This window comes from Macaca mulatta, chromosome 15, assembly GCF_049350105.2.
Source record: "Macaca mulatta isolate MMU2019108-1 chromosome 15, T2T-MMU8v2.0, whole genome shotgun sequence".
NCBI lineage: Eukaryota > Metazoa > Chordata > Mammalia > Primates > Cercopithecidae > Macaca > Macaca mulatta.
The window spans coordinates 8,696,198-8,713,973 of NC_133420.1; the positions used below are offsets into that span (position 1 = coordinate 8,696,198).

Consider the following 17,776-nt stretch of genomic DNA (forward strand, 5'->3'; position numbering starts at 1 on the left):
GCTGAGGGGATTTATTATGGGAATTGGCTTTCGCAATTACGGAGGCCAGAAAGTCCCGCCATATGCTGCCTGCAAGCTGGAGACCCAGGAAAACTTAAGTCTGAGTCCAAAGGTCAGAGAACCAGGGAGCCAGTGATGTGTCAGCCCAGGGCCAAAGGCCTGAGTCCTGGTATGGGGTGGGCAGGAGCTGGTGTGTGTTCTGGAGTCTGAAGATCTGACAACCAGGAGGAGTTCCGATGTCAGAGGGCAGGAAATGATAGACGTCTCAACTTCAGAAGAGAACAAGTTTGTCACCTTCCACCCTTTTTTTTTTTTTTTTTTTTTTGAGACAGAGTCTCGCTCTGTTGCCCAGGCTAGAGTGCAGTGGCGCAATCTCGGCTCACTGAAAGCTCCGCCTCCTGGATTCATGTCATTCTCCTGCCTCAGCCTCCCGAGTAGCTGGGACTACAGGTGCCTGCCACCACGCCTGGCTAATTTTTTTGTATTTTTTTTTAGTGGAGACGGGGTTTCACCGTGTTAGCCAGGGTGGTCTCGATCTCCTGACCTCGAGATCTGCCCACCTCGGCCTCCCAAAGTGCTGAGATTACAGGTGTGAGCCACCGCACCCGGCCGCCCTCCGCCTTTTTTGTTCTACTTGTGCCCTCAATGGAGTGGATGACACCCATCCGCATTGGTGAGGGTGAATCTTTACTTGGTCTTCTGATTCAAATGTCAATCTCTTCAGGAAACCCCTTCACAGACACACCTAGAAATAATGCTTCACCAGCTCTCTGGGGAGTCCTTAGCCCAGTCAAATTCACATACAAAATCACCCATCACAGCAGCTGGTATAAATAGGGTCAAGGACTTAGAGGAAAACGTGCAACGAATGAATGAACAGATGAGGAGCCTCAGCAGGGAAATAGAAACTACCGAAAACTGGCAAATGGAAATTCTCAAACTGAAAAGCACAATATCTGAAATGAACAATCACTGCACATGGCACAGGGAAGAGTTGTTTAACTTGAAGATACTCCAGTGGAAGTTACGCACTTTATTATTTTATTTTTTATTTATTTTATTTTTTAAATTTCATTTTATTATTATTTTTTTGAGACGGAGTCTCGCTCTGTCACCCAGGCTGGAGTGCAATGGTGCGATCTCGGCTCACTGCAAGCTCCGCCTCTCGGGTTCACGCCATTCTCCCGCTTCAGCCTCCCCAGTAGCTGGGACTACAGGTGCCCCCCACCTTGCTGGCTAATTCTTTTGTATTTTTAGTAAAGACGGGGTTTCACCACGGTCTCGATCTCCTGACATCATGATCCGCCCGCCTCGGCCTCCCGAAGTGCTGGGATTACAGGCATGAGCCACCGCACCTGGCCTATTTTTTTATTTTTTTGAAACAGAGTTTTGCTCTTGTTTCCCAGGCTGGAGTGCAGTGGTGCAATCTCGGCTCACTGCAAGCCCCTTCTCCCAGGCTCAAGCAATTATCCTGTCTCAGTCTCCCAAGTAGCTGGGATTACAGGAGCTCACCACTACACCCAGCTAAGTTTTGTATTCTTAGTAGAGATGGGGTTTCACCACGTTGGCTAGGCTGGCCTCAAACTCCTGACCTCAGGTGATCGTCCCATCTCAGCCTCCCAAACTGCTGGGATTACGGGCGTGCACCACCACGCCAGGCTGGAAATTACACACTTTGAATAACAGGGAGGAAGGAAGCCTGGAGAGAAGGGACAGAGCCTGAGACATGTGGGACGACGTCAGGACATCTAACACGGTCTCAGTCTCAGAAGAGGAAGAATGAAGGAAGCAGAATAAATGCTGAAAAAGAAAAGGCCCCTCTTTCCCTTCGGCGCGCCACTGAAGATCCTGGTGTCGCCATGGGCCGCCGCCCCGCCCGTTGTTACCGGTATTGTAAGAACAAGCCGTACCCAAAGTCTCGCTTCTGCCGAGGTGTCCCTGATGTCAAGATTCGCATCTTTGACCTGGGGCGGAAGAAGGCAAAAGTGGATGAGTTTCCGCTCTGTGGCCACATGGTGTCAGATGAATATGAGCAGCTGTCCTCTGAAGCCCTGGAGGCTGCCCGAATTTGTGCCAATAAGTACATGGTAAAAAGTTGTGGCAAGGATGGCTTCCATATCCGGGTGCGGCTCCACCCCTTCCACGTCATCTGCATCAACAAGATGTTGTCCTGTGCTGGGGCTGACAGGCTCCAAACGGGCATGCGAGGTGCTTTTGGAAAGCCCCGGGGCACTGTGGCCAGGGTTCACATTGGCCAAGTTATCATGTCCATCTGCACCAAGCTGCAGAACAAGGAGCATGTGATTGAGGCCCTGCGCAGGGCCAAGTTCAAGTTTCCTGGCCGCCAGAAGATCCACATCTCAAAGAAGTGGGGCTTCACCAAGTTCAATGCTGATGAATTTGAAGACATGGTGGCTGAAAAGCGGCTCATCCCAGATGGCTGTGGGGTCAAGTACATCCCCAATCGTGGTCCTCTGGACAAATGGCAGGCCCTGCACTCATGAGGGCTTCCAATATGCTGCCCCCACTTAATACTCACCAATAAATTCTACTTCCTGTCCAAAAAAAAAAAAAAAAAAAAAAAAGGCCCACTACTTCCTAAATTCCAAAGCCTCTGTCGTAATACTACAAAACGTCTCTGAGAGAAATTAAGGAAGACTTAAATAAAGTATATACTATGTTTGTGGATTGCAAGGTGTTAATCGTTAAGATGTCAGTTGTCCCCAAATTAAAGTGTAGACTCAGTACAGTGTCTGTCATGATCCCAGCAGACATTTTTAAAAAATTGACAAGACGGTTGTACAGTTTACGTGGAAATGCAGAGGGCCTTGGAATAGCTTAATCAGTCTTGTAGAAGAACAGAGTCAGGAGATTGACATTACTGGTTTCAGGAGTTTCTATGAAACCTATCGAGACGGAGGTGTTAGCGTAGTGATAGGCAAATAGACTGATGGAATAGAGTAGATTTTCCAAAATAGACTCACCCTTATTTGGCTAATTGGTTTTTGGCAGAGATCCAAGCAATCCAATAGCAAGGTTTTTGTTTGTTTTCTTTTTTTATTTTATTTATTTATTTTTTTTTTGAGACAGAGTCTCGCTCTGTCGCCCAGGCTGGAGTGCAATGGCCGGATCTCAGCTCACTGCAAGCTCTGCCTCCCGGGTTTACGCCGTTCTCCTGCCTCAGCCTCCTGAGTAGCTGGGACTACAGGCGCCTGCCACCTCGCCCGGCTAGTTTTTTGTATTTTTTAGTAGAGACGGGTTTCACCGTGTTGGCCAGGATGGTCTCGATCTCCTGACCTCGTGATCCACCTGTCTCAGCCTCCCAAAGTGCTGGGATTACAGGCTTGAGCCACCGCACCCGGCCTGTTTGTTTGTTTTCTGAGAGTCAGGGTCTCACTCTGTTGCCCAGGTTGGAGTGCAGTGCCACGATCATAACTTACTGCAGCCTCAAACTCCTGGACTCAAGCAATCCTCCTTCCTCAGCCTCCTTAGTAGCTGGGAGAACAGGGATGAGCCACCATGCCCTGCTCGAAAAAGCGAAGTTTTGAGAAATTGTTCTGGAACATGTGGATATTCCTATGGGAAAAAAGTGAACCCTACTTCATACCACGCACACAAATTAACTGGAGATGAATCAGAGACCTAAACATAATGGCTAAAACTATGCAGCTCCTGTAAGAAAATATACCGTGATTGAAAGACAGCCAAGATTTCTTAGACAAGACGCAAGGATTTCTTCGGACACAGGACAGAGCCAGGATGCGACTGAAGAAAGATGTGATAAATTAGGTTTTATTAAATTAAAGGTGAATGCTCGAATATCATTAAGAAAATGAAAAGCCGAGCTAGAGACTGGGGGAAGAATCACAAAACATATCCGTATCCAGAATATGTAAAGAACTCACTGAATTCAGTAAGAAGACAGACAACCAAATTTTAGAAATGGACAAAAGTCTTGAATAGACGCTTCATAAAGGAAGGTAGACAGTAAGGACACAGAAGATCCTTCGGCAGCGTTAGCCATCAGAAAAGTGCCAAATAGAACCACAGTTCTGTTTCACTCCACAGGCACTCCAGGGGCTGGATGGAAAAAGACTGGCAACAGGCCGGGCGCGGTGGCTCAAGCCTGTAATCCCAGCACTTTGGGAGGCCGAGACGGGCGGATCACGAGGTCAGGAGATCGAGACCATCCTGGCTAACACGGTGAAACCCCGTCTCTACTAAAATACAAAAAAAACTAGCCAGGCGAGGTAGCGGGCGCCTGTGGTCCCAGCTACTCGGGAGGCTGAGGCAGGAGAATGGCGTGAACCCGGGAGGCGGAGCTTGCAGTGAGCTGAGATCCGGCCACTGCACTCCAGCCTGGGCGACAGAGCGAGACTCCGTCTCAAAAAAAAAAAAAAGACTGGCAACAGCAGAAGCTGACCAGGATGTGGAGCAGCTGGGGCTGGTGAGCGCTGCTGGCTGGGGGTGTGGAATGCACCCACTTTAGAAAAACATTTGTCAGCTGCTTATGAGGTTGAGTCTAGACCTTCTCGTTGACCAGCAGTTCCACTCCTAGTGGAATTTAGTTTCCAAAGGAAAAGAAAGCCTGTGTAACCCCCCCACCCACCACACATGCGTGCACAGGCGCACACACACACACAACTTGAATGCTCATATAACAGATTTTATTCACAATAACCAAAAACTTGGAGGCAACCCAAATGTCCGTCAAGAAGGAGAATGGGTAACCTGTTGTTATTCATGCCGTGGATTATTACTCGGCAGTAAACAGGAATGAGCTGCAGATGTGGGCAAGTCGGAATGGATGTCTCAAAGACCCGATGTTGAGGGAAAGAAGCCAGGCACGAAAACTAATGCACGACGCCATTGACATTCTACTGCAGACAAGGCTCGTCTGTGGTGAAGAACAGTCAGAAGGGTGGTTGCTGGGGGCAGGAAAGAGATTGATGGGCAAGGGCAGGAGCTCCGGTGAGATGAAAGTGCTCTCTGGCCGGGCGCGGTGGCTCAAGCCTGTAATCCCAGCACTTTGGGAGGCCGAGATGGGAGGATCACGAGGTCAGGAGATCGAGACCATCCTGGCTAACACGGTGAAACCCCGTCTCTACTAAAAAAATACAAAAAACTAGCTGGGCGAGGTGGTAAGCACCTGTAGTCCCAGCTACTCGGGAGGCTGAGGCAGGAGAATGGCGGGAATCCGGGAGGCGGAGCTTGCAGTGAGCTGAGATCCGGCCACTGCACTCCAGCCTGGGCTACAGAGCCAGACTCCGTGTCAAAAAAAATGAAATGAAAAGAAAGTGCTCTCTGATGTGGGAGGGCATGAGTGACCCAGGTGTATTCACTTGTCAGAAAGTTACCACTACGGGTGTATTTTGATCCTTAAAAAGCTTAGCAAAAATACTGTGAAAACCCTATGCTTGCCATTTCTTACCAAGCTTGAGATGCAGCAGGTGCTACATAGATGTGGACTGGTACCTAGAGCCCAGAGTGACAGTTCTGACTGGGCCAGGGAAGAGGGAGGTGGGCGGGGCACTCTGCCTTTCACACCCCTTTTCTAGGTCCACCTGGGCTTCAAAGCAGCATCTTTCGAGTCTCATCTGTTCAGGAAGATTCTGATCATCCCAGCCTTCCCCGTCCTCTCCCTCCTTAATATGTTTGGGCTCGGGATGGAGCTCATGCCTCCTGCATCCCGGGATCGTGGATTGTATCCTGTATTTCCCGGAATACACTCAGGCCTTGTCAGAGCCAGGCACGTCATCGAGAACTCAGTAAATGGCAGTGCTAGGCCAGTGCGGTGGGAGGCACGAGCGAAGGATGTGTGTCCATGACATCCGAGAGACCTGCAGCAGCCTAGGCTGGGTTTCCCCTCTGCACCGTGACAAGCTTGGGGCTCCTGCGGGAGAGGAAACACGTTGCATGTCATCAGCAGCCGGTTCTGGTCGACCCGTGATGGAGGCGGCACAGGGTCCTTTATGAACAGGCTCCTGAGTGGTTGGGGGGAGCCCTGGGCTCTGTTGGGACGCCCCACCGTGTGACCATTTGCCATCCCTGCACGGGATGTCCTCCAGGCCCCTGTCCAGGTCCGGCTTGCAGCCTTTTTTGATCCATGTCATCAGCTCTTGCAGCATTTAACAGCCAACCCCCCTCCTTCCACCTGGCTTGTTGGAGAAAAGCCGACGTCTGTCTCTAGACAGTCTGAGTGGCCTCATCTGCCCTTGAGTTGTCTCGTTCAGCAGCCTGGAAGCTTCCCTGTCTCGCCTCGCCTCCAAAGAGTTCTCGACAGAGGCTTTGCCGCCAGCCTCACTCTGCCGTGTGACGGGAACGTGGGGTGGCTGGCAGCCTCTGAGAACAACCCCTGCCGTCACTTTTGCCTGCGTCCTTGGTAGCCTGGCAGGCAGAGCAGTGGGGGCTGTTTCCTTGGGGACAGCATCTGGAAAGGAGGGGAGGTGATTTGTGTCATCACAGGTGACAGTTTCTAAGGCAGTTGCTGGACCTGGCCGGGGACGGACCTTTGAGATGGGTTAGTAAGAAAACCTGTGAGCTCACAAACACCCTTCCCGCCTTCATGTCTGTTCCCAGGGCAGCGTCTGTCACCAGATTGTGGGCCCAGCCCGTCTGACGGCTGCCTTCACCCTGGCTTCAGTTCTTCTGCACGGCTGAGCAACCCCCAGGCGGACCTCTCACGGTGGAGGGCGGGCAGGGAGAGGAGAGGACAGTGAGCGAGTGCCACAGCCCTGCCCCTTGCTGACCGTTTAACCTCAGTGTGTTTGTTTTAATTTGCACAATGGCCACAGTGCTGTCTACCTCCAAGGATTCTGTGAGGCCCAAAAGAATAACTGTTTTTCTACAGGTGCTGGCACACAGAGCGGCTTGCCCATGGGTACGTGGCTCTTTGAATGCTGGTTGGAGGGTTCCATCAGCCCGGTCTGTCCCAGGGCCGTCTGCCCTCTGCCAGCTTTGCTCCTCTGGCCGGCTTTCAGCCGCCTCACTCACACCTGTAGTGGTGCAGAAAATGAAGGACCCGGAGTGACAGCTTCCTCCGCCTCCTTTGCCCGCCTGCCTGCGGGAGGCTCCACAAGGCAGGAGCTGGGCTCGCCCCCAGCTTCCCCTCTAGAGAGGCACAGATGCTTCGCCCACAGACGGACGCCGTGTGGCAGGTGCATTGCAGCATGTCCTCCAGGGAAGGTGCTGAGGGCCTTCCTCGAATGCACACGTGCCCTCCCTCTCTCAAGTAGACCTTGAATGGTCCTCCCCAACCCAAGCCTTAAAAGGCGACAGCTGATATTCAAAGGCCAGGTTCGGGATGAGGCCATGGCATACGGCGTGGCTGGGGAGCCTGTTCCTGAGTGCCGCAGGGATGGTTCCTGCCCCGGCTTCCGTCCCTGCCTCGCCTCCCTGCGTGCCGGTCATGGTGGCAGTGGAAGGGGGTGCTCTGCATTTATTTCCGTCCTTCCCGCAGTGAACTTTGCCGCCCACTTTGAGCCCAGGCTGTGAGATGCGTCCTTGTGCAGGGGTGAGGGCTTGCAGGGCTGAATACACCACCGGTCTGGGCCTGGGATAGCTCCTGCCCCTCCGCCCCCAGGTGCAGTGAGCCCCCAGCGGGGCCTGTGGGAACGGGGTGGTTGGATTGGCTCAGGTGCTGATTCAATGAGAGACTTGCTGAGCCCCAGCAGGTCAGGTGTGGAGCGTCAGGAGGGCTGAGGAAGCCCAGTGTGGGGAGGGGCCAGGCTCATCTGCTGCCACTCACAGTCACTGGAAATGTAGCCAAGGAGCTGCATCTAGTACACGGGCGCCCGCAAGAGTCCAGATCACAGGCCAAGTGGCGATCCTGGTGGGTGTCTTGGAGGAGGCAGCCTGTGAACTGAGTCCTGCAGGCAGATGGGTGACTTGTTGGAGTAGGACCGTGAGCTAAAACAAAGCTTTATCGTATTAGACTTTGGTGGGAATTTCTTTGGCTCTGGTTTCAGAAGGCAAATGACAAACTCCGGGTCACCCTCCATGTACCTGGAACCTTTGCACCTTGGCTCCAAGGACTGGAAGAGCCAGGGCTGAGCTGGAAGCACTCCGGGCTCCAGGTCACAGCCTTGGGCTGGGGGAGAGAGGTTTCTGGTCTGGAGGCAGGAGCTGGGTACTCCCGTCAGGTAGGGTTGGGAAGATTCTGGTGAGGGCAGGGGTCCCGCCCCTGGACCTCTGGCCTATGTCCCCAGCATTTACCAAAGGGCTGGAGAAGTGGGGGCTTTGTCCTGGCAGATCCCTCTAAAATGCACGTTGTGGAGGCAGCAGGCAGAAGGGGGATGCTCCCTATGCTGCCCGGTTCACGCCCACAGAAGCCCTGCAGGTGGGGCCCACCCCACTTTGTAGACTGAGGCCCTGGGCAGGTGACCTCACTGTGGCCCCAGCTGCCTGCGTCCCTCATGGACCCTCATGCTCTGCGGCTCCCCAGTCAGGGTGGTGGGAGCCTCCCCTCCCCTCTAACCTGCCTCCTCCTGTACAGTGAGCATGACCTGGGGGAGGACATCTACGACTGCGTCCCGTGTGAGGATGGAGGGGACGACATCTACGAGGACATCATCAAGGTGGAGGTGCAGCAGCCCATGGTGAGCCCTGCCCCGCTCCTCCCCTCCCCTCCCCTCCCCTCCCCGCCCCTCCTCTCCTCTCCCCTCCCCTCCTCTCCTCTCCTTTCCCCTCCTCTCACCTCCCCTTCCCCTCCCCTCCCCTCCCCTCCTCTCCCCTCCCCTCCTCTTCCCTCCTCTTCCCTTCCTTCCTATTCCCTCTTCTCCCCTCCCCTCCTCTCCTCTTCCCTTCCTTCCCCTTCCCTCTTCTCCCCTCCCCTCCCCTCCTCTCCCCTTCCTTCTCCTTCCCTCTTCTCCCCTCCCCTCCCCTTTCCTCCTCTCCCCTCCCCTTTCCTCTTCTCCCCTCCCGTTTCCTCCTCTCCCCTCCCCTTTCCTCCTCTCCCCTCCCCTTTCCTCCTCTCCCCTCCCCTTTCCTCCTCTCCCCTCCCCTTTCCTCCTCTCCCCTCCCCTCCTCTCCTCTCCTCTCCCCTTCCTTTCCCTCCCCTCCCCTCCTCTTCCCTCCCATCCTCTCCACCCCTCACCTCCCCTCCCCCCTCCTCTCTTCTCCCCTTCCTTCTCCTTCGGTCCTGTCCCCTCTCCTGCTCTCCCCTCCCCTCCCCTCCTCTCCCCTTCCCTTCCGTCCCCTCCCTTTCCCTCCCCTCCCCTTCCCTCCTCTCCCCTCCCATCCCCTTCCCTCCCCTCCCCTCCCTTCCCCTCCTCTCCTCTCCCCTCCCCTCCCCTCCTCTCCCCTCCCCTCCTCTCCTCTCTGCTCCCTTCCCTTGCAGAGCAGCCTGGCCCTTGCTTAACACAATACTGAGCCATCCCCATGTCTGAGCCACCAAGGGGGAGCTCCTCTGGTTGCAGGGGGACGTCCAGAGAGTGCACCCCTTGGTCCTTCCCAGTCCCCTCGGGGCTCTTCCAAGGAGCATCCTTGGAAACCCTCACTGACTCCTGGTCCGCTCTGTGCCCTTCCTCTCTATGGAGATGTTGTCAGGTGCCCCAGAGGTGACACCACCACTGTCGTGACCCCCGCCCGTGTTGGCATGGGATTCTTCTTCTGATGGTTTGCAGGACCCTCAGTCCTTCCTGCCCAGGGAGCCTTAAGATAGTAACTTGGCTCACAGTCTAAAGCACGCATCATTTTCCCCCTTTGTGTGGAGAGTGATGAGACCAATATTGGCCCAATTAGCCAGCTGTGCGTCTTTTATGTGTGGAGGATGTTTATTTCCCTGCAGGCAGTGGCGAATAATCTCTCGGATGCCAGTTTCCTCCGCATGGGTTTATTGCCAGCAGCTGCTGTGTGGAAGGTGGGGATCCAGCAGAGCTGGAATGGGGAGACAGGGACCTGGTGGGGTAGGTCACAGGCCCTCGGACCCCCAGGCTCCCGAGAGTGGGCAAGATGCCACTTGCCAACCGTGGAGGCTTTTGATGCCACTGGCTTTCCCTGAAGAAATGGGAAGTTTCTCAAAAAGCTGATCTCAGTGTTTTCTTTTAGTGTGGGAGGAACCAGCTGGTGGCAGAGAGGCAGAAAGCCAGGGAAACAGATCCCTAAAGAGGCCTTGCCCGGAGGCCTTGCCCGCTCTGCTGGCATGCTGCTGGGAGAGACAGGCAGGTGCAGGGCTGGGGGTCTCACAGCCCCCAAACTGACTCTTAAGAGCAGGTTTCTCTGCTTGTCCCTGAAGGGTCTTGAGCTGAGTTTTGTTCCCCGCCATTACCGGGGGGTCTCCCCCCAGGGTTGATGGCCCTTTGTGGAGGCAGCAGGGCCTCCAGTTTGCCTTCCTGGGGAGCCTGGCTGGGCAGCTGTTAGGGCTGGAAGCCTGAGCCATGGCCCTGCTGCTGGGGGCTCCCCTCACCTCCCCAGAGCTGGCCTGAGAGGTCCCAAGGTGGCCGGTGAGCCGTCTGGACTTGGGAATAAGCTCTGACTGGTCAAGGCCGGTTCCCTCCCCAAGTCGTTTGAAAGCTGGGCATCCTGCGGGTAAACTTCAGCAGGTGGGTGCATTGGTTGTGTGGGGGATCCTGGCCCTGGATCACGCAGGCCCTCTCTCTCAAGACCCCCATCCATGCCTGGCGAGAGTGGGTGCTCCCTGGAGCCCGCTGCTGTCCCTGGTTCTGAAGAGGTCTGAAGAGGTCTCAGACTTCTTTGAGAAAACATGTGAAGGGACATGGAGTGTCCACAGAACCTGCCAGGCTGGGTAACAGTGTTGCCTGTGTCTGGTGTGGAATGCACCCCTGCTGTCAGGCACTGCATAGTGTCCTCGTGCCCAGCGCTGGTCCCGCTGGTCTCGAGCTGTCCAGTCTATCCAGGCAGGAGCGGGGGGCAAGGGGAAGTTCCTGCTTCCTACTAGGGTCCTCTGAGATAAAATAGCTGCTTCCATGTCCTTCCCTGTCATGTCTGGAGCTCTCTGAACAGCCCCAGTAGAAGGTAATAGAGGTGGTGACTTCCCCAAAGGAAGATAAAGCCAGAGGATGGCAGGTGCCACTTCCAGAGCCTGGGTAGGGGGTCTGCTGCTGTGGAGGCTCTGGCCCCTGAGCTGTCACCCTGCCCAGCTGGGCAGCACGAGGGGCTGTGATGTGGCTTCAGGTCTGTTGGCTGGTTGTGGGGTGGTGTTCCTGATGTCCCAGGCCCAGGCTGCAAGGACAGTGTGGGCCCTGCTAACTGGCGCTGTTTCTGGTTTCTTTCTCCACGCTTGCAGATTAGATACATGCAGGTGAGTGGCCTGGAAGGGGAGGTTGGGGACGTCCTGCCTGCGCCGTCTTCTTGACCTTTCAGGGAGGTCTCAGACCTCTCTAGAAAACTCGGGACCCTGCCCCCAGGGAGACATGGTCAGGCACACGTGACCTCAGGCATCACAGACCCTTAGCACCCCCGTGGTCCTGTATCCCATCTTGCATGTTGCCTTAGAGATCTGCAGCCTGGGGACCCTTGGGGATTTCTTGGATGATGATGATGGTCTTAGGGCTGACACAAGTGCTGTGGGTCTCAGCACCATTTCTCCAGAGCCTTCTGACAGATGTGGTTCACCCAGCCTAACAGAACCTTCAAGATAGTGTTGGGAAAATCCCCCACTGCCCCACAGTGACCCCACCTGTCACCTCACCCTGGACCACTGGCCAGGCAACCTCTGAACAGTCCGGCCCCGGCCACATTCCACCAGAGGTGGGAGCAGGCCCTGCTCTGGAGGAGGCCCCAGGGACCCTGCTGGTGGAGGTGGGGTCATCTCAGGCCTCCTGGCTAGAAACCGGTGGACACTTGGGGAAGAGTCCAGCCTGCAGGTGGCTGGTACTGAGACGTGCAATGTCTCAGTGGATGTGGTCTGCATGGAGTTGAGCACACAGTCTGCTGTATAGGGAGGACTTATGCACGCAGTAGGTGCTTTAGCCACTCACTCCTGCTCCTGTGTGGGAGGGGATAGCTTCTGCTGCCCTCACCCCAGTCTGGCGAAGAACTGAGATTCAGAATCAGAGGAGTAGGAGCCTGGGATTGTAGAAGCCTCTGCCTCCACGCCTTCCTTGGCACTGTCCCCATGTCATGTCCCCTCCCCGTGCCTCAGTTTCTTCATCTGCAAAATGGATGCGAAGGGGTTGGCCCTCTCTGTCACCCATCCGGCTGCAGCACTGCACACTCAGTGACCTCGTGGGCAAACCCGAGGAGGTGTCCTCGTGTGCGGAGGTGTCCGGGTGTCACGGCGCAGACGTGCAGGTGGCGGCTGGCTGGGCCGTGGGGTCCTGCTGACACCCCCTTCCCTCCTCTAGAAAATGAGCATGACTGAGGATGATAAAAGGAACTGCTGCCTGCTGGAGATCCAGGAGACCGAGGCCAAGTACTACCGCACCCTGGAGGACATAGAGAAGGTGAGGGCGGGCGGTGGCTGCCGGAAAACGGCAGCGGCCACTGTGGTCACTGCAGGGCCACCCATACCCTGGGAGTGCATTCCGGAGGCAGGGCCACAGGGCCTCTCTGACAGGCGAAGGAGATCTGGTGGCCCTCCCATCTCTGCCTCCAGGTATCCCCTGCCCAAAAGGAGGGTGCCCTCTCCTTTCCTTTGCAACCCCTGAAGTCCCAGCCTGCGCCTGTCCCTGCCCCTCCTCCGAGCCTAATCAGGGTGGGATTACGGCTTCAGCGCCTGAACATTGCTCTAAGGCAGGCACTGAGCTAGCTCCTCATGTATTCCCCCCGACCCCACCTAGAGCTGCTCCCCAGCCTCTCCCCCCTCAGCCTCTCCCTCTGTAAAATGGAAGACAGCTCCCATGGGGAGCTGGGAGTGTCCTGCACAAGGCATGGTCGGGGCTAGTGACCAGAGCTGCAGACTCCAAGCTTCTTGCCCAGCTGTTCCATTCTGGTGCATCTGAGTCCTCTCCCGCTGGCCTGCTGAGCTCCTAGAGGGCTGAGGATGGGCCTTCACCTGCCCTACCCGACTCGGGCCTCCTGTAGGCACCTGATCGGCCTGGCTCTGGGACATTTCCCCGGCACTTCTGAGTCTTCATTGCCAACTGCTAGTGTTTACTGGGGAGAAAAACCAACCTTGTTTTTAAGCTGGAGTCTCTTTTCTATCCTCCGGTTGTGGTGTGGGGTCCAGGGTGGCCGTGGTGCCTCCAGCCAGGAGACCTGGTCTGCCCCCTTGGACCCAGGCTGGCCTTGCTCCATCTGGGCCCCCTCCATCTGCTGCCCCACCCTCTGGTCCTTGGCCAGCGGCCTTTCTGCACACACATCTGTACATCCTGGCCCAGGTCCTTCCAGCTCCCTTGAAGCCCTGCTCATGCCCTGGCAGAGTCCCGCCCCTTCTGAGAATCCTGGCTCTGAGGTCAGCCTCTGCTGGGGTCCTGCCGGCCTCTGCGTCCCTCCACGGCTGAGTGCTGCCTCAGAAAGCAGGAGGGCTCTTGGGGTCTGTCTCCACCCTGCCTGGGGCTGCCACCTGGGTGTGTTTGCTTGGATGATGCTCTCTGCATCACGGGGTGGCTAAGGAGTGGTCCCGCAGCTGGGCCCAGAGGATGCCTGCAGAGCTGCTTGGCCACCCTGACCAGGAGCCACTCGGGGAGCAGGAGAGGAGAGGGTGGCAGGGCCTCCCCGGGCCTCCAGAGCAGGGTCAGCAGCCTCACACGTCCTCGTTTTCACTTCACATCCCGCCTGAGGCTGGGACTGGAGGACTCTGGTCCCAGCCTGCACCCCCGCTGGCACTTCTCCAGATGGAGAGCGTCCCTTTTGATGACAGTTTTGGGGTCGTGCTCAGGAGCACAAGCTCAGTGTTTGAGTGCTGGGTGGGGACCATGGCCCTGTCCATCCAGAGAGTCCCTGCGGGTGACGGCCCTGCCTCCTGGGTCTCAGCCCCTCACCGCAAGCCAAAACCCCAATGCCCACCTCAGAGCAGCCATAGCGCCCACGTCCACCCTGTGTATGAGTGGCCATCACAGGACGCTGCCCCCGTCATGCTGGGAGCATTAGAACCTTTACCCCCACACACCTCCCTGCCCTGAACTCACCCCCAGAGAATGGAGCCCGATGTGGCCAGTACGCAGGTGTACCCCAGTAAGCATGGAGCACCCCAGTGTGCCTGCCTCGGAGCTGCCCCAGGGACCCTCCCCCGGCAGCTGTGACCTTGAGAGGGTGGGCGACGACAGCGGGGTGGCAGTGGTGGACTTCTCTCTTCCAGAACTACATGAGCCCTCTGCGGCTGGTGCTGAGCCCGGCGGACATGGCGGCTGTCTTCATTAACCTGGAGGTAAGGGTCCTGGCCCCCCTCGCTCATGCCGGGCTCTGGGCTCTAACTCGGCACTGGCCACACATGTGCCGCTGTCCCCAGGGCCTTGGAGAACTGCACCCCTGCAGCTCCGCTGTGGCTTGTGCTGGCTGGAAGGAGGAGCCCCCACCCCTCTCTCCACGGTCTTTGGATTTAGGAGCCAGGGTAGCAGGTTTCTGAGCTCCCCTTGTCTGCGGGTGAGGGCGGCACTGACGTGCATGGCTGGAGGCACGGATGACCCTGAGAATGTAAATGACGTTTTTGTCAGCGGCCAGAGAGAAACGTGTCCGTCCACCCCTTTGAGCAGACCCCCTCGCCGGCCCTGCGGGTGTCTGAACGCAGTCATAGAAAGGCAGTTCCCCATGCAGAGTCACCCTGACGTGGTTAGCAGAGCAGGGTGCTGGCACCAGGCTCCGGCGGCCACGCGTGGGTGGGCTTCCTCCGGGGACACGCTGCTCCTGGCCCTTCCTCCTGGCCTGGTGGCCACAGGTGCCAGCAGCCCATGCGGTGGCTGTGTCCTGCCCCCCTGGGCGTCTCATTAGCTGCAAGGGTGGGCTCTGGTCACTCTGCCCTGGATGAGGCTGGCTTGGACCCCAGAGCTTCCTGTAGTCTGTGCCTCTGACCCAGAGTTCATCTGGCCTTGAGCTGTGGTCCGGATGGAGGACCACAGACAGAAAGAGGCCTGGGGTGGGGATGGGGGTCCTGCGGTGTGGCCTGGACACAAGGGTACTGCCCTGTGCCACCCCACTCTGTCTGCAGAGCCTGCCCTGAGTCGGCCGCTGTGTATCAGATGGGCTGATGCGGGCCGAGGGCGGCTTCCCTCCCACACGCACTGGCTCTTCTGTGCGCCATTGCCATAGAGTCTTCTACCGGAATCACACCCTGGCATGCACAGATATGTGGGGTGCAGGCCCAGCACCTGGGCCCCTCAGCCCCTTGACAGGAACCACAGAACCACAAGGATGCCTTAAGGGTGGCGCTCCTGTCTAGCCTTGGGTGGGCCTGGCCAGGCACTCACGGCTCTTTTTCAACCCAGGACCTGATCAAGGTGCATCACAGCTTCCTGAGGGCCATCGACGTGTCCATGATGGTGGGGGGCAGCACGCTGGCCAAGGTCTTTCTCGATTTCAAGGAAAGGTAAGTGGCTGCTGGCCCTCTGGGGCTCCTTGGCCCCTCCCTGTCTGCGGGAGAGTTTATGCAAGTGGAACTCTCAGGTTTTGGGGTGTCCCGAGACAGGGGCTGCCCCCTTTGGACACCATCCTCCCTTGTTGAGAATGCCACCCACCCCGAGCTGCAGCCTGGTTGATGGAGATGGTACAGAGCCAGCCTGAGCCGTAGCCTGGTTGATGGAGAGGATGCAGAGCCAGGCTCCTGTCCTGTGGGAGCTCTGGACCCCGTCCTCCCTTGTTGAGGATACCGCCCACCCTGAGCCGCAGCCTGGTTGATGGAGAGGACGTGGAGCCTACTATACTGTGGGAGCTCGGCAGGGGCAGGATCAGGATTCTGGACGTTTCTAACTAGCTGTGAGGGGTTGCCATCCGAGTGGCTTGGCTGTCCCAGTGGAGATCTTGGGCCCCTGCTTCTCCCTTCTGTGCCTTTGTGGGTGGTTCTTTAAAGTTAGGATGCAGACAAGGATGAAAGGAGGTGGCACGTGAAGCTTAGACGATGCCCAGGCTGTTGGAGGCCGGGGAGATGGCATTTCTGGGGCTTAGCCGATGCCCAGGCTGTCGGAGGCTGGGGAGGTGGCGTTTCTGGGGCTTAGCCGATGCCCAGGCTGTCGGAGGCTGGGGAGATGGCGTTTCCAGCCATGGAAGTCTCGAGAGAGCCCCATCAGGGGACAGTGCCAAGCTCTCTGTCCCTTGGAGATCCTTTGGAGGTGTCCGAAGGGGTCTATGCTAATGCGTCCTGAACTTGGCTGCTCACTAGAGCCTCTGGAGAGCTTGTTACAAATACCATGTCCGGGGTCCACTCTTGGAAGGGTCTGCTGTGGAGCCTGGGGAGTTGTAGAAGACCCCACAGGCGCATCTGACCACACGGCCCTGGGCCAGGCATTGGGTGCCCAGGTCCATCCCTCCCTCATCTCTAGGAGGGTCCCCTGCGTCGTCCGCCAGGTGGTCGTCAGCACAGCTCGCACCCCTCCCTGTCCGGGCAGCCGGGGACAGGCCCAGGGCTGGATTCTCAGGCGCGTTGCCTGGGAAATCCTGCAGGTGCTTCCCCGTGTGCTCCGTAGCTCCGGGAAAGGCGCTCCCCCCTCCGCAGTGAGGAGGGTCCCGGAGCCTGCTCTCCAGGGGCCATGGCTTCGGGGGTTCCCAGAGACGCGAGGGAGCAGGCAGTGCTTGTGGTCAGGTGGCAGAGGTGACCAGGAGAGCTGACGAGGCCCAGCAGGTGTGAGCACACTGGCCAGCCCCGGAGGGGTAAGAGTGGGCAGGGGTCGGGGGAGGACAGCTCCCTCACCTGCCCCAGCAAGGTGTTCCCTTCACCTGCCGGTGAGCCGATAGAGCCCAGCTGGCGGGTCGCACTGGCCGTCGGCCCAGTGTACCAGGTGTGGGGTACAGCGGACCTTCTCAGTGCCTTGTTCGTGCTGTCCCTCGGCCAGGAAGGGAGGGAGCCACAGATGAAGCGGGGTTTACTTCGAGGCCCATTCAAGGCTGAAGTGCCAGAGCAGGAATGGCTGGTTGTGAGGTGGAGTGACAGGGGGGATAGCCTGCCATCTCCCAGGAGCCTCCCTTCGCAGTCAGGCTGCCCTGTGACACCCCTGGCCCCGTCCCACCAGCAGGACCTTGCATGCGTGGTTCCCGCCCAGGAACAGCGGGCATCTCTGCCTTGGAGTGCCACTGCAGTGTGGGCAGTGCATCCAGTCACAGGCCCGGCCCAAGAGCTCTGTGGACAGGCGGCTTCGTTCCTGGGAGCGAGGCTCGTGGCCGGACCCGTCAGTCAGGGTCTGTTTGGGGAAGGGGGCTGGCAGCGTTTCATCAAAGCTCATCACCAAGTCATCGTGGTTCCATCCCAGCATCCAGCTTTTCTGCCCCGTTCCTCTCACTGTGGAGTCGGCCCCAAGGTCCTGGTTCTCGCTTGCTGGATGAGTCCTGAAGCTTTTATAGGGTGCTTGCTGTGTACGGCTACTGAGCTCTGGACCGAGGATACGCAGTGAACAGAGCTACTGGCCTCTCACTGGCTGGGAGGGATGAGAACCAAGACAAGACAGAGGGGCTCGGGGGCGCTGTGGCATTGCTGGAGAGCCCAGGAGACCCGTGAGGGCTGCGCAGCCGAGGACGGGTCCCCTTGAACACAGTCCTGCAGGGGTGGGGCAAGGCGGGTGGGGGAGCAGAAGCTTGGGGGAAGGTGAGAGGCAGGAGCCCAGTAGGAAAGGGGCAGTTCTCTAGGGAAGGACTGGAGGGTCCTGCAGGGGCTTCCAGGCCAAGGCAAGGATTTAGAATGTTTCTTTTTTAAAGCAAGGGCACGAGGAAGCTGCTGAGGGGCTTTGTGACA

The 17,776-nt window shown here is 57.4% G+C and overlaps 2 protein-coding genes across 7 annotated transcripts in view; both read left to right on the top strand.

Annotated features, from left to right (window-relative positions):
• The window catches only part of VAV2 (vav guanine nucleotide exchange factor 2), a 236,621-nt gene that overhangs the window by 176,183 nt on the left and 42,662 nt on the right, over nucleotides 1-17,776 (top strand). For 4 of the 5 annotated variants that reach the window (XM_015116413.3, XM_015116415.3, XM_077965429.1 and 1 more), the window contains exons 5-8: nucleotides 8,495-8,597; nucleotides 12,306-12,404; nucleotides 14,201-14,269; nucleotides 15,324-15,424. In XM_015116413.3, coding sequence (XP_014971899.1) covers nucleotides 8,495-8,597; nucleotides 12,306-12,404; nucleotides 14,201-14,269; nucleotides 15,324-15,424 — 372 coding nt within the window. 5 annotated transcript variants of the gene reach the window in all.
• LOC106993579 (large ribosomal subunit protein uL16) lies at nucleotides 1,821-2,538 on the top strand. Of its 2 annotated transcripts, XM_077967204.1 has the most exons (2): nucleotides 1,821-1,943; nucleotides 2,037-2,538. In XM_077967204.1, exons 1-2 carry the CDS (start codon nucleotides 1,860-1,862, stop codon nucleotides 2,502-2,504), a joined length of 552 nt encoding a protein of 183 aa, XP_077823330.1. In that variant the 5' UTR covers nucleotides 1,821-1,859; the 3' UTR covers nucleotides 2,505-2,538. The 2 variants fall into 2 exon arrangements, with proteins under 2 accessions (XP_077823330.1, XP_028690464.2); XM_028834631.2 differs by having other exon boundaries at nucleotides 1,821-2,538.

Excerpts from the sequence above, each read along its gene's own strand:
- LOC106993579 (XM_028834631.2), top strand. The coding sequence starts at position 1,860 with ATGGGCCGCCGCCCCGCCCGTTGTTACCGGTATTGTAAGAACAAGCCG.